Source organism: Fusarium flagelliforme (genome assembly GCF_020744385.1).
Source record: "Fusarium flagelliforme strain FIESC 12 MPI-CAGE-AA-0113 chromosome Unknown B0J16scaffold_3, whole genome shotgun sequence".
Lineage (NCBI taxonomy): Eukaryota > Fungi > Ascomycota > Sordariomycetes > Hypocreales > Nectriaceae > Fusarium > Fusarium flagelliforme.
In genome coordinates, this window is record NW_025763505.1 from 718,471 (window position 1) to 743,041 (window position 24,571).

At 47.8% G+C, this 24,571-nt stretch overlaps 9 protein-coding genes across 9 annotated transcripts; 6 read left to right on the forward strand and 3 right to left on the reverse strand.

The window, feature by feature from the left end:
- Positions 1 to 52: 52 nt before the first annotated feature.
- B0J16DRAFT_284063 (catalase P3) lies at positions 53 to 2,343 on the reverse strand (the record flags this gene model as incomplete). Its single annotated transcript, XM_046124008.1, has 7 exons — positions 53 to 484; positions 535 to 1,533; positions 1,580 to 1,744; positions 1,795 to 1,865; positions 1,918 to 1,955; positions 2,005 to 2,061; positions 2,111 to 2,343. The coding sequence occupies 7 exons, from the start codon at positions 2,341 to 2,343 to the stop codon at positions 278 to 280; spliced, it is 1,770 nt and encodes a 589-aa protein (XP_045984173.1). The 3' UTR covers positions 53 to 277.
- A 4,446-nt stretch (positions 2,344 to 6,789) lies between these two features.
- On the forward strand, positions 6,790 to 7,899 carry B0J16DRAFT_412741 (uncharacterized protein; the record flags this gene model as incomplete). The annotated part of the gene is made up of 4 exons (XM_046133340.1): positions 6,790 to 6,894; positions 6,947 to 7,176; positions 7,241 to 7,587; positions 7,643 to 7,899. The coding sequence occupies 4 exons, from the start codon at positions 6,790 to 6,792 to the stop codon at positions 7,897 to 7,899; spliced, it is 939 nt and encodes a 312-aa protein (XP_045984174.1).
- An 891-nt stretch (positions 7,900 to 8,790) lies between these two features.
- Positions 8,791 to 9,702, forward strand: B0J16DRAFT_336759 (uncharacterized protein). The gene has a single exon (XM_046127276.1). The coding sequence runs from the start codon at positions 8,856 to 8,858 to the stop codon at positions 9,537 to 9,539; it is 684 nt and encodes a 227-aa protein (XP_045984175.1). The 5' UTR covers positions 8,791 to 8,855; the 3' UTR covers positions 9,540 to 9,702.
- A 144-nt stretch (positions 9,703 to 9,846) lies between these two features.
- B0J16DRAFT_354626 (uncharacterized protein) lies at positions 9,847 to 10,959 on the reverse strand (the record flags this gene model as incomplete). Its single annotated transcript, XM_046129383.1, has 2 exons — positions 9,847 to 10,778; positions 10,830 to 10,959. The coding sequence occupies 2 exons, from the start codon at positions 10,957 to 10,959 to the stop codon at positions 9,847 to 9,849; spliced, it is 1,062 nt and encodes a 353-aa protein (XP_045984176.1).
- Positions 10,960 to 11,620: 661 nt separating this feature from the next.
- On the forward strand, positions 11,621 to 13,597 carry B0J16DRAFT_89985 (uncharacterized protein). The gene is made up of 2 exons (XM_046134655.1): positions 11,621 to 12,117; positions 12,174 to 13,597. The coding sequence occupies exons 1-2, from the start codon at positions 11,853 to 11,855 to the stop codon at positions 13,391 to 13,393; spliced, it is 1,485 nt and encodes a 494-aa protein (XP_045984177.1). The 5' UTR covers positions 11,621 to 11,852; the 3' UTR covers positions 13,394 to 13,597.
- Positions 13,598 to 15,920: 2,323 nt separating this feature from the next.
- Positions 15,921 to 16,412, forward strand: B0J16DRAFT_317933 (uncharacterized protein; the record flags this gene model as incomplete). The annotated part of the gene is made up of 1 exon (XM_046125403.1): positions 15,921 to 16,412. One exon carries the CDS (start codon positions 15,921 to 15,923, stop codon positions 16,410 to 16,412), a length of 492 nt encoding a protein of 163 aa, XP_045984178.1.
- Positions 16,413 to 16,921: 509 nt separating this feature from the next.
- Positions 16,922 to 19,109, reverse strand: B0J16DRAFT_90014 (uncharacterized protein). The gene is made up of 5 exons (XM_046134656.1): positions 18,644 to 19,109; positions 18,530 to 18,595; positions 18,365 to 18,481; positions 17,883 to 18,314; positions 16,922 to 17,834 (listed from the first exon to the last, which is right to left on the reverse strand). The coding sequence occupies exons 1-5, from the start codon at positions 18,780 to 18,782 to the stop codon at positions 17,323 to 17,325; spliced, it is 1,266 nt and encodes a 421-aa protein (XP_045984179.1). The 5' UTR covers positions 18,783 to 19,109; the 3' UTR covers positions 16,922 to 17,322.
- A 1,432-nt stretch (positions 19,110 to 20,541) lies between these two features.
- On the forward strand, positions 20,542 to 21,502 carry B0J16DRAFT_317935 (uncharacterized protein; the record flags this gene model as incomplete). The annotated part of the gene is made up of 5 exons (XM_046125404.1): positions 20,542 to 20,678; positions 20,714 to 20,820; positions 20,853 to 20,996; positions 21,099 to 21,194; positions 21,246 to 21,502. The coding sequence occupies 5 exons, from the start codon at positions 20,542 to 20,544 to the stop codon at positions 21,500 to 21,502; spliced, it is 741 nt and encodes a 246-aa protein (XP_045984180.1).
- A 695-nt stretch (positions 21,503 to 22,197) lies between these two features.
- B0J16DRAFT_336771 (uncharacterized protein) lies at positions 22,198 to 22,895 on the forward strand. The gene has a single exon (XM_046127277.1). The coding sequence runs from the start codon at positions 22,215 to 22,217 to the stop codon at positions 22,497 to 22,499; it is 285 nt and encodes a 94-aa protein (XP_045984181.1). The 5' UTR covers positions 22,198 to 22,214; the 3' UTR covers positions 22,500 to 22,895.
- Positions 22,896 to 24,571: the final 1,676 nt, after the last annotated feature.

Here is a 24,571-nt window from a genome sequence, read left to right on the forward strand (position 1 = left end):
CTGCTCGTTATCCCCGCTAACTCCAAGCGCTGCATGCACAGGGGTCAGATATAAGCGTCATAAACTGCATGGAACTTTGGTATTGCTTCTAAACAGCCCACGATGCGCAGAATATCACGGAGATCAGGAATTGGGTAGGCACGATACGAGTTGAGCCCAAGTCATCATCGGGATTACGCAGATATTGGATATTTCCGATCATGTCAGACGGTACGATGGACTTGGAGATAACGTTCAATTGAGGGAAGGTATCCTGCTAACTATATTCCAACTCTCCTCACGCTTGGTACACCGCAGCCTCAGGAGGATACCCTGTCAACTTCGATCCAGGTCCAGGTCTAAACTTGGGCTCCTTGTACCACTCCTGCGCAGTCTCAGCAAGTTCCTTAACCTTGGAGAACTCAAACTCCGGCTTCTCCAAAAGATCATAGATACCCTGCGCATAGTCCTCTGAGATGTTGTATACCTGCGCCAAATACTTGCTCTAAAGAGGAGTCAGCTTGTGTTCAATAAGGGATAGCGATGCTTGCTTACCTGGATCTCGGGATACTTGACACGTCGAAGGCCCTTGGCTGTGTTGTAGCAAGTATTCTTCTTCTCTTGTTCACTCATAACTCTTGTCCAAAGTTCCTTAGCTTGGTCATAATCGTTCTTTTTACCCTCGTGCCAATAGTGACTAGATCTGCTCACGATGTTGTCGTTGACCTGGTAAGGAGCCTCAGCTACATCAGGTCTGAACTTGTGAGCGAAACTATTAGGGACATATTGCTTGTTGCCCGCATGATTGGCGTCCGTACGCATTGGCCCGTCAAAGTTCAGTGAAGCGTAGGATTTTGCCATGAAGGGACAATTGACGGGAATCTGGTGCAGGTTGACGCCGATACGGTGGTACTGAGCGTCTCGGTAGAAGAACATGCGGAATTGAAGAAGAGGATCAGGCGAGTCTTCAATACCAGGGACCATGCTTCCAGGTGAGAAGGCAGCCTGTTCAACATCCCGGTGGAAGTTTTCAGGGTTCTTGTTAAGCACAAGTCTTCCAAACTCCTTCATAGGGAACTGAGATCTCGGCCAAACCTTGGTGACATCAAAAGGATCAAATCCAAGCTTATCGGGATCAGCCTGTCTAGGATCCATGACCTGAACATGCGCAGTCCACTCAATCTCCTCACCCCTCTCAATAGCCTCCCAGAGATCTCTCTTGGAGTAATCGGGATCTTCACCACACATCTGCATAGCTTCACTGTCGGTGAACTGCTTCTGGCCATGCTTGGCGATGAAGTGGTACTTGATGTAGACGAATTCTCCGTTGGAGTTGACCCATTTGAAGGTGTGGCAGCCGTAGCCGTGGTTGAAGCGCCAGCCGTGGGGAGTTCCGTGGTCGCTGAAGAACATGAGGCCTGCGTGGTTGGCTTCGGGGGTGTTGGCGAGGAGGTCGAAGAGGGCGTCGTGGTCCAGGAGGAAGTTGGTCGGGTTGCGATATTGGGAGCGAATGACGTCTGGTCCTTGAATGGGATCACGGCAGAAGAAAACGGGCTGCGGAGTCAGTATAGAGTTATTAAGAGTAGGGAGCAAGGCTTACGAAGTTCAGACCGACAAGATCGTAATTTCCTTCCATGGTGTAGAACTTGATAGCGAAACCTCTAGGGTTACGAGCCTCATCCGGGAACTCTCTTCCAAGAGTAACAGTAGAGAATCTGACAAAGACAGGAGTCTTTTCTCCTACCGAGGAAAGGAAGTTGGCTTTCTATGGTATATTAGTATATGTACTCCATTCATGTATTCATTGTGACTTACAGTGAGCTCAGTGACATCTTGAGTGCACTCGAAGTATCCAAAGGCGCCAGAGCCGCAAGGATGGACCATTCCTGACATGTGTAAGTCTACGCCCGATGCCATGTAGAATCATATGATACATACGTTCCAAGTTCTTGGATCTGTTAAAGTGCTGCTGCTTCCTATCTCAATGTCAGATTTGAAATTCACAAGGCGAAGAGGGAAACTTACTGCAACAAAAAGGTGTCGCTGACCAACGGCATACCTCCAACTGTCTTGCTATGCGCCCTAGAAGACTGTCAGTACATATTCTAGCAATAAAATATCAAAAACATACGGGTCAGGGAAGGGAAGGCCCTCGTTGTTGGTGAAGTAAGCGCCGTCATCTACTCTCTTCCCTCCACCCACGGCACCAGACACCTTGGCGATCACATCGGCTGGTCCTTCATTGGCACCCATCATATGGCTCATGCGAGGAGCTCGACGTTCTCCTTGTGTTTCAGCACTGATGGCATTGCCAATAGCCTGAAGAGGATGTTGGCGCGGGTCGAGTTGGTTGGAGTTGTTCATAGTGAAGATTTCTATGTAGACTAGGTACTTCAGGATGAGAAGACGAGAAGACGAGAACAGGACGAAATAAAACAGAGCAGGACATACCTTATAACCCTCTCCTCACAACCCATTCCTCTCACTTGTCAAGTATCATGTAGTCCCGCATACTGACAGAAAGCACTGCTGCCCGGAGATAGCTCCGGATCGTTGACACATCGTAAAAGCATATCGATAGTGGATGTGCAGTAAACACCATCAATTAAACGTAGTGCCAAGCTATAAGCATTAAAAAAGCTCCGAGATCCAATAGAATCGACCGGATTGAAAACCGCTGAGGAAAACTGACCTACAAATGACGATAAGGTTGTCGTCATAAGAGGATAATCGATATTTCTCACCGCTCGGAGTATGCATCTATGATCGTATCAAGAAGTGAAACCCGAAACATGGTGCGGGGGAAAGAGGAATTAACAATGAAATGTTTGGAATCATTACCTGATTGTTGGAATTGGAGAGATTGATCCGTTCCGTTGTGGTGACTGCCTTGTGGGCGGATGTTTACATAACGCGTGATGATTGGACTTTTCTTACGTTTCCGCGTAGGCGAGGATTACTCAGCAGAGGACATCAAGAATAGGCAATAGCTCTTCATTTTACCTTTGATTGTTGTAAGCAATTCTGGTTATTGTTCTTCCTAAGATTCTATCCTTGGGTTGGGGTCTTGTGCATTTGATAACCGGTGATGAACCCAGTGAAACCCCCAAAGACCTCGGCCAGGTTTCTTTTAATATCGTTGCAAAAAATGTCAAGAAAAAGGATGTTTATCCTTCAAAGTCAGTATTGGTATCTATAGTAATTATCGCGACGTTATCAAGTGAATTTATGATTAGGGGTCCTCGCCAGGACAGAGACCCTCTGGTAGGACTTAAGAGGCCAACTTTCTGCTACCTGTTCAAAGTTCTCAACAACATGTCAATATGTCCAACGCTATTGCAGTAACCCAAATTAAGCTTTGATTCCAACCTATAAAGACCACTGAGGCTTTCTCTTCTGTTGAGCCCTGACACAAGGTTGCTTGCAAGATCTAAAATTCCCTGAGCTGCTCCTGGTTCCCTCTTCTCCTTTCATCATCACCACAGGCTCCCAAATCCGCATAGCAGTAAGTAACTTTCGTGGCACTTATTTACCGAGTTATCGGAGGTCTGACAATTTGCAAAGGTCTTCGACATGATTGATCCCTCAGCATCTCATCAAGTCGTGAGTCGTTGGAAACTCGACCTGGCCACCCGACGGTACTCAATTCAGTCCGAAACCCTACACATTCCCGATCGTTTCGGCTTTTTCACCCCTGGGGCCTCACCTCCGAGCCAAGTATCTGAAGTGGAAAGCGTTATCAGGCTATTGGTCTGTCAATTGTGCTTGGCCCTTTTCTACCCATTATGCATCATTCGCTTACCGCACGTCGGGATATCTCGAGCTTTGGAGGGCTTGGGGACCATATTGGGAGCGCAGCTCATAGTGTTCGGCATATTTTGGGCATCCGCATATTCCCGTCCTCGCCCCAGTTCTAAAGACCGAGGGACATGGCAGTACAGAGACTATGATATCCATTACTCGAAGGAAATCTTTGAGTGCTTTTGGGGAGGATGGGACAATTTCGTTTTGCACCATCTAGTCTTTTGTCTCGTGTTTTTCATCGATTGGTCCTGGGTATGGCGGACGGTGGTGGACATCGTGGATGAGGCAAGGAAGATGTTATGTGATCGTTGGTGAAAGGAAGAGAATCATACCACAGGGAAGCCAGCGGGTGTTTCAAGGTCGATACCTAGTTAAAACAGCAATTTCCTCTCCATGCCATCGCAGCCAGGCCATGAACACAGTGAGAAAACGAGAACCCCCAGATGCGAGCCAACCCCAAGATGCGAGCCAATTCTCTCAAATTAATAAGCCCCGGATGCGAACAAAAAAGTGAAAACAGAGATGGTGTGGAGACCATTACAGTCTCGCACCCCTGAGCCCTTCGTTCCGAAGAACGTCGTGCCAAACAGTACTCAATCGTCAATCCCAAAACGAGAATACGCGTCAACTGACCTCAACTTGATTTTTCCAGCAGTTAGGTCTTGTGTGCAATAGCGCGGCAGGCCGTAAACACAACCTGCCCCCAGAGACCATTACAGTCTCATGGAGGAATATCCTTCTCCCTCTCACGCGGAGTCGGATAGTCTTGATCGATTGTCCATCAGCTCAAGTACGAGACTGTAGTACACGAGAAGCGCATCTAGCGTGACGCACAGGGCTACGGCGCCCCAGAAACGGGGTTCGTCTTGGGCTGTCAAATGTCAGTGATACTGAAAGGAAAAGGGACGTTGATAGGAGAAGGGTAGTGGTGAATCAACAATGTTAAAGGGAGAAGGGCAGTGAAGAAGACTGGATCACTCACCGACGAAATTTGTCAGTCCAAGTTTGTGACGCATCATCCATGCGAGCAGTTTGATCAAGACGCTGCCTAGCAGCGAAAGTGCGAGTGTGGAGATTTTCATTTCGAAGGGGTTTGTTGGCGATCGGGTCGCAAGTCTTTGTAGCAGATACTAGATCGAGTTGAAGAAGAAGAAAGGAAAAGCAGAACTGAGGGCGGGGGATGAAATCTTTGAGGGTGTCATTGCTGTTTGGAAAGAAGGAAAGTGCGCTGGTCGAAGTAAGGCAAGAGAGCGTTGTGGTCGAGGGAAGGAAGGAAAGAAAGCGCGCTGGCCAGGGCGAGGAAGGAAGTCGCGCTGGTCGGATGAAGGACGGAAGTCACGCTGGTCGGATGAAAGAAGAAAGCTGCGAGTTTCAGCAGCTCAAATGCAAGTAACGATTTTTTCATGATGCTCGATGGTGATGACTGGCCGTTTGAATCTCATGGTAACTGCACACGGGCAGGCCAACGGTCGTCATGAGACGCAGCGTAACTCAATACCCAAATCACGACGTAAGCTGTCACTGTCAACCATTGGGAACAAACAACTATGAGCAGTGAAACAAAGAATAAATATTGAAAGATATTTTCCGTTATATTGAAAGCAGCTTATCCATCCATGGTTGAGTGTTTCTTTGATGTCGAATGTGTTTTGAATTATTAACGGTTGCCTGGTTACTGGGACTGGACTCTAGTGATAGCATGTATTGATTGGATTTCTGTTGTATCTTTTCGCCAGGTGAGACTACTTAGCACGAGAAATCAAATACATAATATCTATCTAGCCATGGGAGAACCTTCGTTCAACTTTCGGTACGATTGTTGAAAGTAATCATTCTTCTGGTTTTTCCTAATTCTAAACTTGTTACTTGGGTTGATCTCTTGATGCGATTGATAACTGGTAACTGGAAACCCTAATGAGCCTAACTGTTTTTAATTAATAGCAGTTTAAAGATATTAAGGAAAAAGATCTTTAACGTTTATAGTAAGCATTGATGTATTATAACTAGTATTGCGGAGTTATCAAGTGGGATTATGATTAGTGGTCCTCGCCAGGATAGAGACCCCTGTTCCTGTCTTCCAGCCGTTTCAAAAGATAGCATCTGACCAGTTTCTAGTATCAATGGAACTCATAGTTTCTACAGAGACTTCCCAATGCGAGACATTTCTCGATGGCTTCAAGACAGTTTCAGTTCTGCTTGACCTGTAATCGGGCTTACGATGAATCATGCACATTGTCTCGGAGGACAGGACTCTTTGATTCTACCCTACAAATAGACCTTTATTTATGCTGTCAGGACCAGTGAGCCTGGATATATGCCCTTCGGTGGAAGTAGTCGGGGAATCAGTCTTTTTATATCAATCATCTCCGCCATCGTTCAGCAACTCCACGGCTCACCAATTAGAGGCCAACCAGCGCTCAGGAAGCCAACGGCATCCTCAGAAATCTTATTCCTGGCCTGAACGCTCAGTAGATTTCACTAGTGCAGATCGATCAGATCTAGGTCTAGTCGCCCTGAAACCTTATTCGATAGTGTCTCAATGTCGTCAGGCACTGGAATTTGACCAGGAACTAGACTCCATCCTGGCAGAGACAATTTCCTAAAGCGTACAAATGGGACTTTAGAACGAGCAAGGGTTTGACAATCGATAAGGGTGCCAAACTACTGCGTTGATGCTATGTCGGATTTATCGATTTTAAGCAGACGCTGGGCCGCAGTTCAGCAGCATAAGCATAAGTACGGCGGAGATAATCTCTTTGACTTGGCCGTAATTGGAAGTTGGAATACGAAAAATAAGCAATTGCTGACAATTGACGGAAAATTGACGAAATCCGTTTTCCGCGCATCAGCTTTCGATATGCTAATTGGAAATGGATATAGCTGCATGCTCAAATTGAGATATATAAAGACGCGGGACTGGGGCATTGATAGAAGGTCAGCCCAAGATACACTTTACTCAGTAACACACAGATTATTCTACTCTCCACATCTTTATTAATTTCCAAAATGGTTACCGTTGCAGTCGCAGGAGGTACAGGCAAAGTTGGCCGTACTATTGTTGAGGCTATTCTTGCAGCAGGAAAACATGAAGTCGTTGTCCTTAGCCGAGAAGTAAGTCTTTTGATCTAATCAGATATGGCAACTTGGCTAACTGGAGTTGAAGGAAAACAAGTCCCTGGAACAAGAACTTGGCGCTCCCATCCTAGCAGTCGACTCCCACGACGTTGATGCCCTTACTCAACTCTTTGAAAAGCACAATGTTCACACCGTTATCTCAACATTCGGCATGAACGGCCCAACACCTCCAGAACTCGAACTTATCCAAGCGGCGGAAGCAGCTCAGCCGACGAAGCGGTTTATTTCAAGTGATTGGGGTTTGCCTCACACAGAAGAGTAAGCAACGTTTGATTTCCAAATAACCCAGATAAAGAGCGTTGGAGCTGACATAAACCAATAGGCACGCCAAACAAGCAAACTCAGCAAACAACAAGTTCCGCGCTCAAGAAGAGCTTCGAAAGACAAATCTCGAGTGGACGTCTATTCACAACGGCTTCTTTGTTGATTTCTGGGGCTCTCCTACTACCAAGTCCTATTTGCACAACGCGGCCACGTTTCTAGATATCAAGCATCGAACAGCTGCTATCCCAGGCTCTGGAGATGTTCCTGTTACCTTTACGTTTAGTAAGGACGTGGCGAGATATGTCGCTGCCTTTCTTGACTTGGAGAAGTGGGATCAAAGGACCTTTATCGTTGGTGATAAAGTCACGATGAATGAGATGGTAAAGATTGCGGAGGAAGCTACAGGTATGTTTTGTTTGTCAGTGGGAAACTGAAGTACAAAAGGCTAATATTGCTCTAGGAGACAAGTTCACTGTGACTCACGACGATGTTGAGACGTTGAAGAAGGGACAGTTGACTGAGTTGCCTGGTCATGTTCCTATGTACAACTTTGTGCCTAAGGCTGTGTTACAAAGCGTCATGGCTGCGTATGGCTTGTGGGTAGAAACTGGTGGTTTTGATCTTGATGAGAGTAGGACCTTGAACAAGGAGTTTCCTGATATCAAGCCGATTAGTGTCAGGGACTTTCTGCAAGAAGCCTGGGGCACCAAGAATTAAGTTGTAAAGCACAGTATCTATATTTAATACAAGCTAGTAATTACCAGTCGTTGAGCCCGAATTCGCGTATTGCTTCAGACAGCTTAGTATCGAGCATCAATATGTAGGATGAAAAGTGGGTAGATCAGAGGCTACAATCTGCAAAAACCCTCGTACCCATACCCAAATTTGTTCCTCGTGTACTTGATCGTCAGGTCTTGTGATCCTTCGATGCCCAGTCAGAAAGGAACGCGGTTAGCCAATACGATTGACGGCAGCCTAAGGCCAAGTAGTCGCGCGACCTTGTCGCAGATCCTACCGATTGCCAAGTCGATTAAAGCCGGTCCTGTTCCTGAACCTCCCACGATGACATCAACCACGGCACTTGGCACAAACAATTCTCCTTGCAACAAGGAATCCCCGTATTCCGTCGATTCACAAACCAAATTCAGGAACAAGGCACAGATTCAGTTACCCCAGCATGACCGAAAGCAGCCACAGACAAATTCAGGCAATCGGCCCTGACTATCAAGCGCCTACCGGAGTCGGAAACCGTGAAAGAAGACAACGCCGGGCGCATCGAAAAACGTGGGAAACGACTGTAAAATAGATGAGACAGGAACAGGAATTGGTGGATTAAGGCTAGACACTCGGCCGGTATGGGAAGGACAAGGGAGGGAATGATGGTTGCGGGTGGTGGAGTGGCTGGAATGTCTTGGACGTCTTAACCCAAAGCAAAGACCCGACCGCACGCGGCAAGACAAAAGCGATGGCAAATTGATCAAGATAGAGTTGGGATCAAAGACACGGTTGGACGGGAGGCTAGCAAAGACATATAAACCCGTGGTCTTGGTATGTCTCGAAATTCCTCATCATCACCATCACCATCACTCACTCTCAGCTTCACTTAAGATACCTCGACATTCGCTACGAGACTTCGAAACATTCGCTCCGATAATCAACTCGACTCAGCAAAAATGAACAAGATTCTCTTCATCGCTCTTTCGGCTTCCGGCGCTCTCGCCGCGGTGCAATACTCGCCTAGCTTCCCCCTCCTCGCGGTCCGTCAAGTCGTCGAAGTTCCCTGCGCGGACCAGGGCCTCAAAGACTGTGGTACCGGCTGTATCCAGGAAGACTGGACATGCTGTCCCAGTAAGGCCGGTGGTTGTCCTCCTACTGCCTACTGCGAAGTCGGCACCAACGCGGAGTACGGCTGCTGTCCTAACGGCAGCGTCTGCAATGGCGAAGGAGGCGGTAGCACACGCGCCGAGACCAACACTCTTACTCTTGATGGTGGAGCTACGACTACTGTTGTCCAGGGCGGCGCGAACACGGGCGAGACTCAACCTCCCGTTGTTGAGGGATCTTCGACTGCGGTTATTGTTCCTCCTCCTGTCGACACCGCTCCTGTTCCTCCTCCTGTCGATACCGCTCCTGTTCCCCCTGTCGACACCACTCCTGTTCCTCCTGTCCTTCCCAACCCTGGTACGCCTGTTCCTCTGCCTAGCCCAGAGACTCCTGGTGTTCCCGGCGCTGGTATTCCCGGCGTTCCCGGCGTTCCTATTCCTACACCCAGCACGGTTGTTGTCAACGGTGGATCGTCCAACAGATACAGCTTGTTTGGTGGTATTGTGGCTGGTGTCGCCGCTCTCGCTCTTTAAGGATATGCATTTTCTTTTGTGATGGGATCATATAGATTGATGGTTTAGATGGTGGGTATTGGGATGGAGGACAATTCAGCATGGGAATTTCCAGGCACAATCGGCCTGAGGGGATGTAATTATTTGTTGATGGAGTCATGGAATATCACCTCATTCATTAGGGGACTTTGATTGGTTTCTCGAAGACTGCGCGTCACTGTATGTTGCATGAGATCATAATTCGTGTGAAAATGTGGTATCAATTAATCTATCTATACATCAAAACCATGGCTCTTTACCCGGCATTACTTTTCTCATAAATCATCGCTTATTCAATCTTGACACAGACCTTGCCCTGGTGCTGGCCAGACCACTGGTACTCGTAAGCCTCACGGAGCTGCTCCAGGCTGAAGATCTTGGGGTCGACAACGGGGCGGAGTTTCTCGATGTTGGCCTCGACAGCGCGGCACATGTCCTCCATCTGGGTTCGGCTTCCGACAAGGAGACCGCGGGTGGTGCAGAGGTTGGAAAGGCAGTCGAGGAAACCAGGGTCGTTCTCGCCAGTGCCACCGACGAAGCCGATGATGGAGATGACACCATCAATCTTGATGGCGTTGAGAGACTGCTTCATGGAAGAGGGACCAGCGACCTCGATGATGTGGTCGACACCAGCACCGCCAGTGATCTCCTTGGCCTTGGCTCCCCACTCAGGAGTCTCCTTGTAGTTGATGATGTGGTCAGCACCGAGCTTCTCAAGAAGCTTGGCCTTCTCGCTGGAGCTGGTGGTAGCGATGACCTTGGCGCCAGCAGCCTTGGCGAACTGAACAGCGAAGATAGAAACACCACCGGTACCCTGGGTAAGGACCCACTGGCCAGGCAGGAGCTTCTTGCCCTCAAGACCGTAGAGACCGTTCCAGGCGGTCAGACCGGCGCAAGTAAGAGTAGCGGCCTCGTGGAACTCAAGGCCCTTGGGCATGGGGACAAGACCCTGCTCATCGAAGGCACCAACGGATCGGAAGGTACCGTCGATGACACCACCGAGACCGGTCTGGACGGAGAGGTTGTCAAGAGCACCGCCGATGTGGCCCTGGTTGAAGAGGGTGACGACCTTGTCGCCGGGCTGGAAGCGGGTGACGTTCTTGCCGACGGCGAGGACGGTACCGGCACCATCGGAGCCGGGGACGACACCATCCTTGGCGGGGAAGGGGTATCGGCCGATAGGGAGGATGAGATCACGGTAGTTGAGGGAAGCACCCTGGACTGTTGCATGTTAGACACTGATCTTGATTGAAGTTTGAGAAGAAGACTTACGCTTGACGAGAACCTGACCGTCACCGAGCTCAGGAGCGGGAGCCTCGCCGAACTTCATACCACTGAAGTCCTTGGCATCCCGAGAAGGAATGGTCCACTGCTTAACGGACTGAGGAATAGACTGAGACATTGTGAAGATGTGTTGTTGGTGTTTTGTAGTGTATGAGAAGGTTGTTTGTATGATGAGATGTAAGTAGACGGGCTTCGATCTAGTCTTATATAACTCTATAAAAACTCTTTAAACTAAACTGACGATGCTCGAAAGATGGAGATTTGTAAGGAAACAACGTCTGTGCATGAGATTTGTAAGAATTGTTTCTTTGAATGAAGCTACGATACTGACGTAACTGCCCCATGTGGATACCATTTTGACGTTGAAGTGGCAATCGAAGCTTCAACTGCCGAAAAGGTGATGGAGAACGGAACTATGGAGAACCAATTGCGGGCTTTGGACTAAGAATTCCGATGGTGAGGCCATTCATGTTTTTTTCGGGTTTACGGAGTCCACGGACCACATGAAGAAAAGAAGTGACCCACGCGGATCCGAGATTCGTCAATGCCTTCCGAGTTTAGAGAGTGAGCCGCTCGGGGCGTTACCGCTTCGGTGGGATGGAGGGACAGTGGTTTGTTCTAGAGGGTGCTGAAGGTAGTTGACGTTAGATCTTGTCATTGGGTTGTATGCCACGTTGTTCTAATGACTCGTGGTTCATGCATCTGCAGTAGCTGCATGCATTGAAGCTTGGACAGCACGTGGATATGCATCAACTCGATGTAATGGGACAATCATGAATCTGTAACATAGAAAGGAAGAATCTCATAGAGTCCGTATCTGTATCATAATTGACAGTCAAAGTAAACAATTGCATGGTTATCGGACCAAGCAACCAATTCGTAGCCTTAGCCTTGTAATACCGGGGCTTAGGAGGTACCTAGCCCCGCCAACTGTCATCTGTCATCAACATCCAATCTTTTGACTGTCAACCAATTCATCTAAACAAATCACATAATACTTCCGATCGATCAATGGCTCAGCTCAACGGCCTCGGTCTCCAGCTCCCCAACTCCAGTGGACCCTCCACCCCTCGGCGCCCCATCACGCCCGTCCCAGCTTCACAACCACCATCAGTAACAGGCATAGTCGTCTTTTCAGGCGGTAGCGCCGCTAACAACCTCGTCGATGTCTTCGAGAGTCTTCGAGAAGCGAATCACTGCACCCTCAGCTACGTGATCCCCATCTCCGACAATGGCGGTAGCAGTAGTGAGATCATTCGCGTCTTTGGTGGACCAGGTTAGTTGCGTTGCTACCACGTGGCAGGGTAGTTCATACTAATGCTGGAAATAAAGGTATCGGTGATGTGAGGTCTAGACTTGTTCGCCTTATTCCTAATGACGGAAACCCGGAGACCGCGGCTATTAAGCACTTCTTCAATCACCGCCTTCCTAAGAACTATGCTGTTGCTAGATCGGAATGGTTTGAGATCTTGGAGGCGACGCATCCACTTTGGGAGGACATCTCGTCGCCTAAGCGGGAGCTTATCCGGTCTTATCTCAATAGCTTCAATCTTGAAGTTGTGAAGCGCATGAAGCCAAGCAGTCGGTTTGACTATTCTGGTGCTAGTATTGGTAACCTCTTCCTCACTGGTGCTCGTCTCTTCACCGGTAGCTTTGAAGCTGCTATTTACTTATTGAGCTCTCTCTGTTCCGTGCCGGATAGAATAGCGGTCCTTCCGGCGCTCAACACTAATTTTGCCAGCCATATTGCTGCCGGACTTGAGGATGGCACGATAATCACCGGTCAGAATGACATTTCTCATCCTAGCGCTCCCACGGCTGCCGTACCTGGGACATCAGCGGGCGTGCATAGCCCATCGGTAACGCGAAATGACCCATGGGATCACGATCACCATCATGTAGAGGACGCAAACTTACCCGGCACACTACCTGCACTGCGCCGACCAGCGATTGCCTTCTCCAAAGAACAAGAAGAGGACCTACCAGCCAGGATCTCACGACTATGGTACATCAATCCATACGGTGAAGAGATCAAGATGCCCGCCAACCCAAGAGTCCTGGACGCCCTCCGATCCGTGCACAGCGTAGTATACAGCATCGGATCTTTATTCACCTCGTTAATTCCCAGTCTCGTCCTACGCGGTGTAGGAGACGCCATCACTAGTCCACACGTGCGCAACAAGATCCTGATCCTCAATGGCACGACCGACCGTGAGACGGGACCTTCCACATCACCCTTTACGGGATTAGACTTTGTTGGGGCTATTGCAAATGCTCTCGCTGACTCACGGGGTCTGCCTCAACCTTCAGAGGAAGAGTATAATCAATATGTGACGCATGTTATTTACATCGAGGGTCCGACGTCGCCAAAGGTGGATAAGCAGTATTTTGGACAGCTGGGTATTGATGCGACGAGGTTATATGGGCCGAAGGATGAGAAGGGTCGAGGTGGGAGGTATGATGCTAAGGCGTTGACGCAGGCTCTTGAGACTATTATCGGGAGGAAGGATGTTCGACCGGATAGAAGTCGACGAAATACTCTCGTGGGTTGAGTATAAGTCTCAAAGAAGGGCGATGGCAATGACTCATGAGGCTGGAAGACTCGAGTAAGTGTAGGACAGTTGAAGAATATGGGAGACATAAAAAAAGAATATGTACTAGATGTTATATCGATGTGGTATGCATTCAAACTCCAGGTCTGACCTATATGCTATCCATCCCATCCTTAATAGGCAAAGTAAGGTACCTCGAGGTATCGTATCTCCCAAATGCGCCGTCCATATCGCTCATAACCAGCAACGCTTTCCATCCCAAGTAAACATTTTGTCATCCAGATTCCGTCTCATCAATCGACATCGGCAGGAGAGAAGATCAGATAGGCCATGACAACAGGCCAAGCCGTGGATAATAACAGCGCTCCTAGTACAGATCCTCCTCCAGTCCTCACGCGGTCGTAGGGGCCCTTCCAGCGATCGATCAGGGCGCAGGTACTGAAGATCATGGCGCAGGCATAGAGAGATGCGGCCCAGAAGATGCCGAGAAACATGTCCGCATGTCTGTCTTCGGGGCTGATGACAACGCCCGAGAGGTCCGGGACAAATGTGGATGAGAGGTTGGCGCCCATTGTGTCGGACTTGTTGTGGTTGTAGTAGTGTATATGTGGGTTTTGTTTTGTATTTGTATGTTGGTAGTGAGAGTGTTAAAACCAGACCAAAAATTAAAGAGAGGTTCGTTCTGGTAATAAGAAGGATTAAGTTGTAAGAGGTCACTCGTCCAGCGAGGAGAGAAAAAGAATGAGAATGAGTGAGACTGGGCTGAGGACTTGGTCTTGAAAGAGCGAATCGTCGTGACAAAAGAGCATCTCTTGATGCATGGGATGAAGCAGGGATAGTACAGCTGACCAATTAGAGGTCAAGGGAGGTCATTCTTTGAGGTCGGGGCCAAGACGACCCGGTCGCGGATGCGTCTCGTTGGTTGAAACATCTGCCACTATCGAGACTAGGGACCAATTGAGGTTGTCTTTAAGCGCGCGGTATAACTACCAACACATCACATAGAGCTAAAAGACTAGGCGCTGATGATGAACTGATTAGATGACATTATCTCCAGATCTTTAGAAATCTCTCTTCTTTTTCCCTTCATTCCCGTTGATTGTGCTATTGATCGTCCCTCTCTGTTATGCTGGGCTTGTCTCCAGATCTGTTTCATGTCTGGGGCGATGGCCCGATGTGACCATGGTAAAACTCAGAACAAACATCTTAACTCCGGGGTGATGCAGATAAATCCCTGCACAGTTTAGACTAAGCAGAATTTTTATGTATAGCATTGATTAATATTCTTGGCTTTTTCCGTTCTTGGCTCATCCGAAACTTGGGACGTCCGATTGAACTCTCCCTCTCGTCGGGTCTATACCCAGCCGGCCCACTATTTACAGTGAGCCAGGGGAATAACCTCAGGCATGTGACGTCTTCACCATGTCCCTCTTTCGGATCGGATTGAAGGTTTGTGTTATTTTGCAGGCAACAAGGCAACAAGGATTGCAAATCTGAGGTTGGATATCAACCAGTGACAATTGCTGTTTTGATCAATCATCAATTTTCGGGGATGACAAAATAGCTAGACAGCGTTTGGTGGTGGTTAGCGCATTATTTCTGTCAGCATTGTTTTGATTATTGTCTCGCGTGACTGTAGGTTAGGTATTCTCCTACGAGTTGAACTACAATATATCAACATCCAAACGGTGTTGAAGGAGCTGGGTTCAGCTAATAGTAAAATTCTATCTATTCGTCTAGCGTTTTAATAATAATACCCAATATTGTGACTGATATTTCTCATATAATTCCAAAATTTTAACATTTTAGCATCCCAAAACATACAAAATCATACATTCTGTCTCGCTATACCTTAAATCTTGTTGATCTTCGCTTTTGAAAGTCAGGAAACACTCAATGATCTTGTTATTATAATCTTACTGATGTTATAAGTTTTCCACTTTCCGTGGTGCTACGATTGATGATTCAAACTCGCAATCAAACTTTGCAAACCAGAAAATTATGGAAAAACAGGGAATTCAGCAAATAATGATAAAGTCAAAAGAAAGAAGTATAAAAACACCTTCTGTCCCCAGGTCTTCGGAAGATCAGACTTCTCTGTTCTATCACCAGATATTGACGAAACATTCTCTTTGTCTTCTCTGCTTCTTGTTCAAGTACACAAACAATCCTCGACATACAATCTCTCCACAAACAACCACTGTACAAACAAGTTCTATACAAGCACGCTACTCTACACAGAGACACTGTGAAAACTCATCTGCGTCTACATACAAACAAACTCTCCACTTTCTACAGTGTCGAGAGAAGTCATTGACATCTACAAACAATCATTCTACTCTCTGTACAATCGAGTCAGAACAGCTCACAGCTCAGACTTCTGTACTGTCTACAGACAAATTTGTCTCAGAAAATCATTCTACTCTGCGTGAAGATAAGTCAGAACAGGTTTGTCTCATCTTCGGATACAGCTTGCGCTCTATCCTAACAACCCACAGACTTGTCTTACATACCCTCAACAATCGAAATGGTTCTCTTCCCTGAGACTCGAGAAGAAGAACACGGTCACTACCTCTGGGCTGCCATCACCCTACGAGACTTCTTCACGACGCTGGACGGCTTGCCTGCTGTCCAAGCTGCAATGAATGAGCTCTGGGTCGACTGGTACAAACATCAGCCCGTGACCTGCATCATGGACCCAGACTATAAGGACCTCCTCGGCATGTTTGCACTGTGCATGTTCAACAGCACGAGCTACACCCGCGACAACCCCGACAAGTCAACTTGGGGCGAGATGTCTCATCTCACGCGGTTCTGCATCAAGATGCATCTTGTTCTCAGAAACTACAATCGCAGTAGAGATGGCGCTGGCTGGTACGACAGTATCGAGGCCGCTATGCACTACGCGAAGCTGCGAATCAAGATTCGAGTTTCTGAAGCTGAGTTTGCTCGAGACATGGAGACTCTCAGAATTCATGATGCGATGCTTGATGAAGGACGTCACCTGCTGGGACTTTAGAGTAAGTTGAAGCTGCCATTGACAGGGGACACTCAATCAAGCCTTCATAGCTCTACACAGCAATGTCTTATTCACGACGTAACCATCAATCACGCTCATCTGAGATTTAATCCCACAAGAGAGGATGCTGTTATCACGGGTACCACTCAAGTTAATCACTCTGCACGTCTCTGTCTCATCATTACATATTCATCGAGTAAGCTCAGCTGAGTTACTCTACACTACTACATCTCATTCCTCACCTCATTCATCATATTAACTACTCAGTCATCACCTCATTCATCACAAACTGCACACTCAATACATGGATTCATGTGGGGGAAAGGGCCATATCATGTACAAGAAGCAAAAGCTTCTCGGTGTTTTGGAAAAGCGTTATGAGAGAACGAGATGGCAATTTTCATGTATGACATTCTTCGACGGCTGGAAAAGGGTTTTTGAGAGGAAGAAAGAACATTTTGAAAGAACCGGTTTTTTCATAAAGTAACGGATTCAAGTTTATTATGTACAGAGAATTTCGGTGAAGAACTGATTTGACACAAAAGTGTCTACAACCACCAATATTTGATTCCTTATGCCCCTAAGAGTGACAGACAGCCTTACGGATGAGTACACTCAGTTAGTTCCCGGGATCTAGAAGACGTGGCAATGTGAACATGGCATTGCTGCAACAAAATCGAATTTCGGGTATCTGCCACCACTGATTGACATTTCATGCGTATGCTAGTAACTAAAGAAAAGTCAATGAACATTATCCCTTCCAGATAGCTAGAACAAAATCCAAACTATGCTTGAAAAGAGCGAAGTCCCATTCCTCCCCTTGTCTATCATTTGCTGAGAAACGACTCCAAATACATCGGTGAAAGAAACCTCGAGATTCCGCGCCTTAGTCTTGTACGCAGAATCAAGGCTAACATCCCCTTCTTTGGTATCTAAACTGCCTATCCGCCTGAGCATAGTATTGGTCTCTAGACCCTGTTATTGGGGAGTTCTCAACAACCACAGACATGCGTTGTGGTAAATGGGGGGCCCATGATAACCAATGTGTTCCTTGGTTGCTACCAGGGCTGTTGTGTCTGCTGCTTGAGCGAGAAACGCCTATAGTAGGTGAAGTGGAGTGAGAAGTCTGAGCTGGCGGAGGGCAGTGATTGATGCAGTAGCTTTCAAGCGGGCTTGTCTTGGGTAAGCCGCAGTAAGGCAATGCGCATGCTTCCTGTAAGCAATAGCCATTGGGAATCTTGGCCTCTCCAAGACAACTCCTATTGACACAGCGATGAGTTAGACAATAGGGAGAATTGGAATTGTCTGTTCGGCTTCGTTCAGAACAACCCGCCCGCTGACAGGTATGCCAGGAACAAAGACGCCCGCTATAGCCGTTAGAGTCCCTGATAGAATTCCTGCAGTTCATGACACAGCACCGATCTAAGCCGGATTGTTAGCTAGGAAATGTCAAGATAGATAGGCACATACGTCTGTTACAATACTTGGTGTCAGAAGCCCGATCAAGGTCTCTCCCTCGACGACAGTTCTGCACATAACACTCGTGCTCAGCACAAAATGTAGATCCTGTCTGGACGATAGCGTTGCATCCTCTCATGTAACATCTACAATGGTATATGCAAAACTCCTCTGGAGAATTGTTGGCGTCCAAGTCGACATGCTGGGTGCAGCCTGATGAGGCACAAGGCTGATGGCGACGACACCTTTCCGTATCCCTGCCTGAAGCAAAAGTGTGCCTTGTACAGTTTGGTTGCTGACAAGAGTGCTTATCACAATAGTGCTTTGAGGTCCGATCTGAAGAACAGTCTGGAACCTCGCATTGGTTCTGGTCAGCGTGCTCATCACAGTATTTAGTGTTGGAACTGCGACGATGTCCCCAGCAGTCTTTGGTCTTGCAACGATCTATGCCAGGTTAGTTGCCCTGTTGGCGCCTTGATAGATAGGGGCATTACGGTCAGAGCAGAACCACCACTCCTGGGCAGGAGTTGTCCCTTTCATCTTGGAGTACATGAACGAGGTATCCTCCTGCATAACCTTTTTCCCACACCCGAAATGGCGACACTGGGCATCTATTCAAGTTAGTAACTGGCCTCGGGCCAACTAAGTGGACTACTTACGTTCGCTGCAGAACTTTCCATCCTTTTCGGCTTGTTTCTTGCATTCATAGCCAGCATGGCAGCTGTCTAAAGACTTGTTACTACTTTCGCTCGGTAGCTGGGTGATGCACTTACGACTACTGCAGAACATGGAATACTTCCCATTACCACTATTCTGGAACTTAATTGTTTCCTTGTTGCAACGTCCCTTGGCACACTTCACGCGCGGATGGTAGGAACTGCGACTGCTGGGACTGTAACTGGATCTGCTCATGATGGTGTGGTATGGACTATAAGCGGTGTGCTGATAGGGATTATGCTGAATTGTATAGTTGATATCGACCGTGATGGTGTATAAAAGGTCAATGATGCAGGTATGAAAATTGATGGAAAATGGGTGATGAGGTGCGGCGTCTCTGAGCTTTATATAATTGCAACCATGAGCTTCAAGAATGCCTTGGACGCCTCCCCAACGGATCCAGCCGCAAGCGAGTCTCGGCTAAATATGTTTATAACAACTTCAGTCACACGTTGGTTGTTTTGCTCGCATCGCCCTCCATAAACGTGGGTTTCCACTGATCGTTACACTTCCCTGAAGCCGATGCGCCTGGTCATTTCTTGGAGCTTGGTTACCTCCTGAGCGGTATGATCAAATGATCATAAGGCTGAATAGAAAGGGTCCAGCGAGTATGGTTGCCTTTTTCTTGCTTCTAGCATGTGTCAACTATCCGCAGTAAGCCCGTAGCAAGGAGCCAAACTCACGATGTAACGACCTATGCTCCTGAAGTTCAACAATCGCCACCATGCGATCTTGTTCAAATTTTCGTTCGTAACGTCATAGTTTGCATCGCCATCCCTCTGCTTAGTATCGCTATTTGCGTATGACTTCAGCTGCGATGTACCAATTGGAATCGTAATCTGTGTCTACTTCTGTCAAACACTACAAACAAGTCAGCTATATTCTCGTCTCTAATCTGTGTCTTTTCAAGCCACCTTGAGACTTTTACGGACGACTTCCAGCTCCATGAAGTGAGATGTCGTCAGCCAAACAGACGACAGCATTGGGTGATGACAAGAGCTCTGGTTTACCCGCCGTTGCACCTTGTGCATTGCATTATTGTGCCCTCTGCTTTGCCTCTTCCTGTAAGACACGGCTGTCATCACGTCAAATCCGAAGAATTTCGGATCGAACAACAGAAATCCTTGTCATCGTGAGGCTCTTTCCCAAGGAGCTGGTCAGGCGAAGCGGGCGATATCGCGCACTGTTTGCGCGCCGCGAACACGGCGGACAAAGATCACGATGGAAGGTGCTTGTTCGGAGGAGGTACAGACGCCAAACTGTCGCTTGAAAGTGTATTCGGAGGCCTGTGGCTCCCTTTTAGTATGATGCCTAAAAGCTGTAGACTAAGCCATGTAATACCGAACTGCTTTCGTGCTCCAGGTGCACAGGCTGTGGTGCAGACAGGCGGTGACGATATCGGAGGTTTTCTGTCGACCACTGACCTTGAAATGCTGCTATGACAGATTGAGGCTCTGTAGATTGTTAATAATGGATTGAGCCCGATTTGCCCAAAACATATGGCGGTAGTCGAGAACCCAGCCTTGAGGTTAGGAGTCGTCATCTGGATCAGCTCGAGGCCCCGAAATAAATTATCAGGTGTTAGAGAGACTCAGATAGTGGAAGAACTCTTGGAACCGACATCTGATATCAACTGGCACTTTCCAGAACATTTGAAACATGTTAATATGGCCATAAAAGTCGAATAATTGTTGTATAGGAAGCATTGGACTGAGCACGGTGAATAGGCAGGTAGAGGCGTAATTTGCTTGTATTGACTATGTTGGTAAAGGAAATGAAGAGAATCAGTTGACTCCTTAGCCTAATGCAGTAGCCCAAACAGCGCCTTCCTTCAGGCCGCCAGTTCCACCTTCCCTCTAACTCGTAAACTTTGACTGCCTCCCCCTTCCTTCCCAGACTATGGGTGCTTCGAATTTCAGGCCCAATAAAACGGAAGGCTGTAACAAACAACACCATGTTCTTCCGAATCTTTACTCATACCAAGTCCATCGCCCAGAGCCGCATTGTGTCGTCTGTGTCGCCGATCTCCACGCAACATCATGTCGCAATCTTCACCACGAAGAACGAGCATGCCGTAACCAATCTTGAAAGGTGGCATGTTGCGTGATCATACCTGGCACTTCCAGTTTGTCTCGTATACTGTCACCTCTATTAGCGGCAGATAATTGCAAGATACAAGGCAGACTTACTGCTGCTGTGTTATGGCAAATACAAGATGCCAACGCTGACAGAGGTAAGTCGGCAAGGCATCTGACCTGACAGCAGATAGGGTCCCACGAAGTCTAGCAAAGGTTAACCTTGCCCTTGCGACCGAGGAACCCGTCACTGTAGCGATGCGATCGCCGCGACGAAAGACAAAGATCAGGATGGAAAGCTTCCTGCATGAGAGGGCCACAAATGCGAACCATCGTCAGTAGGCAGGCTGGTGAGCCATGGTTCGCCCTGATTCAACAGAGGTACAAGATCGAGCTACTAGACGAGCAAGTAACAACGTGCACTGATCTGTTGCAGGAAAACCGCAGCTTGGCCCACCACGATACCCTCACTCGCAAGCACTGCTTTCGATGCATATCAGTCATACGCAAACTCAACATCAGACACGGAAAGGTATGGTACTCACCTGGGCAAGCAAGTCAGTGACTCACTGACCGTTGACAGGCACCGAGTCCTCCGTCACTTGTCTCGTCTCTCGATGGCCTGCGATATTTTCGAAAGTGGGATCCCAATTGCATTTAAATATCACCTTGATCATTGCACAATGTACCTTCATCTATCTTCGCAAAGTTTACCAACTTGGGATCTACCGCTGCTTGTCTGTCGAGAACTGGGGTGTTGAACGCGGTATACGATCGAAACGACGGAATCGCCAGCCAGACAATTCCTTCTATAAGCGATTGTGCACCCAGGTGATCTGAATGATAGGCATATCTCAGCGGATGCTACTATTGAGAACGATCTTCGGTCCGATTGCACAACCTTTCAGTACTCCTCCTTGCGTCGGTCGGTATGTTTGCACTTGGCTTCTGACAAGCAATACACGCAAACATATCACGTAGCACGAAGACGTTGGCGTGCTCTTCTCGGCAGCAGTTTCTCCCTCTGATCGCCTGACCACTCGAAACAAATTTATCCCATCAGCAGGTAATGTGTCGTTGATCGACAGCTCATGCTTAGCTATACACTGCCTTGGCTCCAAAATACCTCTGTTGATCTGCGAGAATTGATCAAGCTAGAGCGGAGAGAATGTACGAGCACTCTAACCGGACGACAATCGCATGTTTTAATCCGCTTCGGAAGCACCGCTATGTGTAATTCATGGAATGGGACGGCTGATACTTAGCAGGATGGACACTTCCTTAGTGACGACGGAGCGTTACCGAAGTACATACACAGGCTTGTGGCCATGTTGCTTTACCGGCAGATCTCAATTCACCTGATATGAACTCAACTCCCCTCAAGTTATGGATCACAACAATTGTTCATGTGCAAAGACCTTCAAATCTCTGCTAACCAACATTACAAACTATTCCAACAATTATTCAACTTCATAGGTATGCTCTGCGCGTCGTCCGGACTTCCTGATTCAAGATGCGTGTCTCAGGGGGTGATACACAACCCCACGTGGACATGCTTCGGCTGACGTCGTTTGTCTTAGAAACAGCCCCAATGCTTGTGAATTACCATCTGCCACCGGCCACTCACAACCAGGCCAGCCACATTGCCGAGAACTTTCTGTTCATGGGACTGCCGAAGTTCAAGCCGGAAGTGCAAAGGTGCAAGCATTGTAAGAAAAAGCTCTCATCATCGAATCAGGTAGTCGTTGCGTATGAAGTCAGAAGAAGGGGCCTGTGCATGACTGTCCGACCTACCACGCCCAAGTCACCGAAGCCGAAAGCCAAGATTCAGGACTAGAGATAGCTCATAGCTGCAGCAGGGGTATACAAAGGTCAAAGGTTCGTTGCTTGTGGATATCCTAGAAGGGCTATTCTTGCGAGTCGCGTCTTGATGCGGATGTTACTACTAGTCATGCCCAGTTGGATTTGATACTAATGGCTATCATGCTACAATGATGACTTCCTGAAGCGGGGAAGCAAGGAATGGCTGAGCTCTATGCGAAGCGGGCATTGGAAACACTGAGGCGTGTGTATCTACCCTTGATAAGTGAGGGTTGCGTTTTCGTTGCAGAAATGATATCGGCATCGAGAGCTCGGCTGTTCATATCAAATGAGTAGAGCGGAAGACTATACCTATCCGTTAACTAGTAGCCGATCAGGCTCTTGCGCCGATGATCTGTGTTACAATACAGGCCATAATTCTCGTTCTCTATTCTCCGTGATAATGATGCGGCAAGAACGTGTTGTACTTCTCCTCTGATCCTTACTAACGTTTTGTCAATCCCAGTTTCCTCCGCTACCCCTTGATATTTGAGACTGGTTCTGGGCTCTATTCCCTCTAGGATCCCAACTCTTTTCTCCACAGCCCTCGAAGTCCATCTGCCGATACTTATACGGATTCTCTCCCCGGAGACAACGGCACTATTGCCTTCCATCAATTCAGGCCTAAACAGCTTTATAATTGGTATGGGTCAAAGTCTACCGTTAGCTATAGGCTCAACCACTGATTCTAGCTGGATTGACGACCCAGACTGACTGATATGCGATCCTAATCGTTACCTTCTACTTCGAACTCCAACTTACAACATACCGACGCCGACGACGACGACAACTACACCCTATCCACAGATAATGCTGAGAGGCAAAATTCGGGGGTTCTCCTTCTCGTACGGTCAGCCCTCCCAATAATGGAGCGGATTCTTATACCCATGGCTTGTGCCCATCAGACCAAGACTCATCGCGTCGTTCAGTCGAAGCGATAAGAACATTCCGAACACTGACATTGTGAAGTCGCAGATTACAGCACTTTGTGGGGTCTCCACAACGGAACCATCAAAGTACTATAGTTGGTGATATCCCTCGGTTCTTTTATGTCTCTTCGTCAAACACAGACCCCAGCCCTTAATAAACTCCGTGGCATTCGGGTATCGACCTCTTCATGCAGCATTACATTGGGCATGGTATCTATCAGCTTCAGGTATTGGTTGACCTTTCCGAGCCTAAGGACACCAAGCGGTTCATTGATACGCCCAGGTCAAACATAATAAGATTTCCATCATCAAAGTTTCACATCCAGAGTAATGCTCCTGGTACCTCGACGACATCCTTTTCGTTTTACACTACCCTAGCATAAGCTTACCTATCATTTATAAAAAGCTTCAATTGTTCCCATCCGGCCACTTTCTTCCCGTAACTAACATCTGATGTACTAGATAACCATCGAAATGACGTTCAACTCAACGAGTTACCTTCCTTAGAAGGATAACTATTTCTCCTACCGACTTCGGCCACCCTCTTTCGACCTCCTCAAACGCCATCGTCAAGCATAATGAGAAGATATGCGCGCTCCTTCTACTACCTATGTCTTGCTCAACGCAGCAGTAGCAGGCACCGAGTAAACAGCGTAAGACCGTGTACGCGGAATGGAAGATCCTTGCGAAGACCTTCTTAGTCAATGCCAATTGGAGAGGAGTTCGGCATAATGACATCTATGAGTTTATTGAGGAAACCTTTGAGTCTCATTCTTTTAGGTGTCTCTGCAGTCGGCGTTTGGTTAAGAAGGTCTCCGCGAGGATCTTCTATTTTGTTTATAAAGACCTGCGATTTTCACCTACTGCCCAGGGTTGCCGACCACCAAGACAGTACATGATGCTGAATGAAGCTCACATGCGGTCCTACAACCTCAAAGGAATAAGGGACTGCTGGTCTCAGAAGACGGGGCAATCTCCCCGTGCAACCATCAAGACAACCAACATGTCGGCAGGGTTTCTACTGCTGGCCGAACCTCAAGGGCTTTGCCACGTCGGATGCATATCGATGCGTAGTTCTTAGAAATGAGGCGCAAAAGGGGGAAAGGCGGTACGAAACATA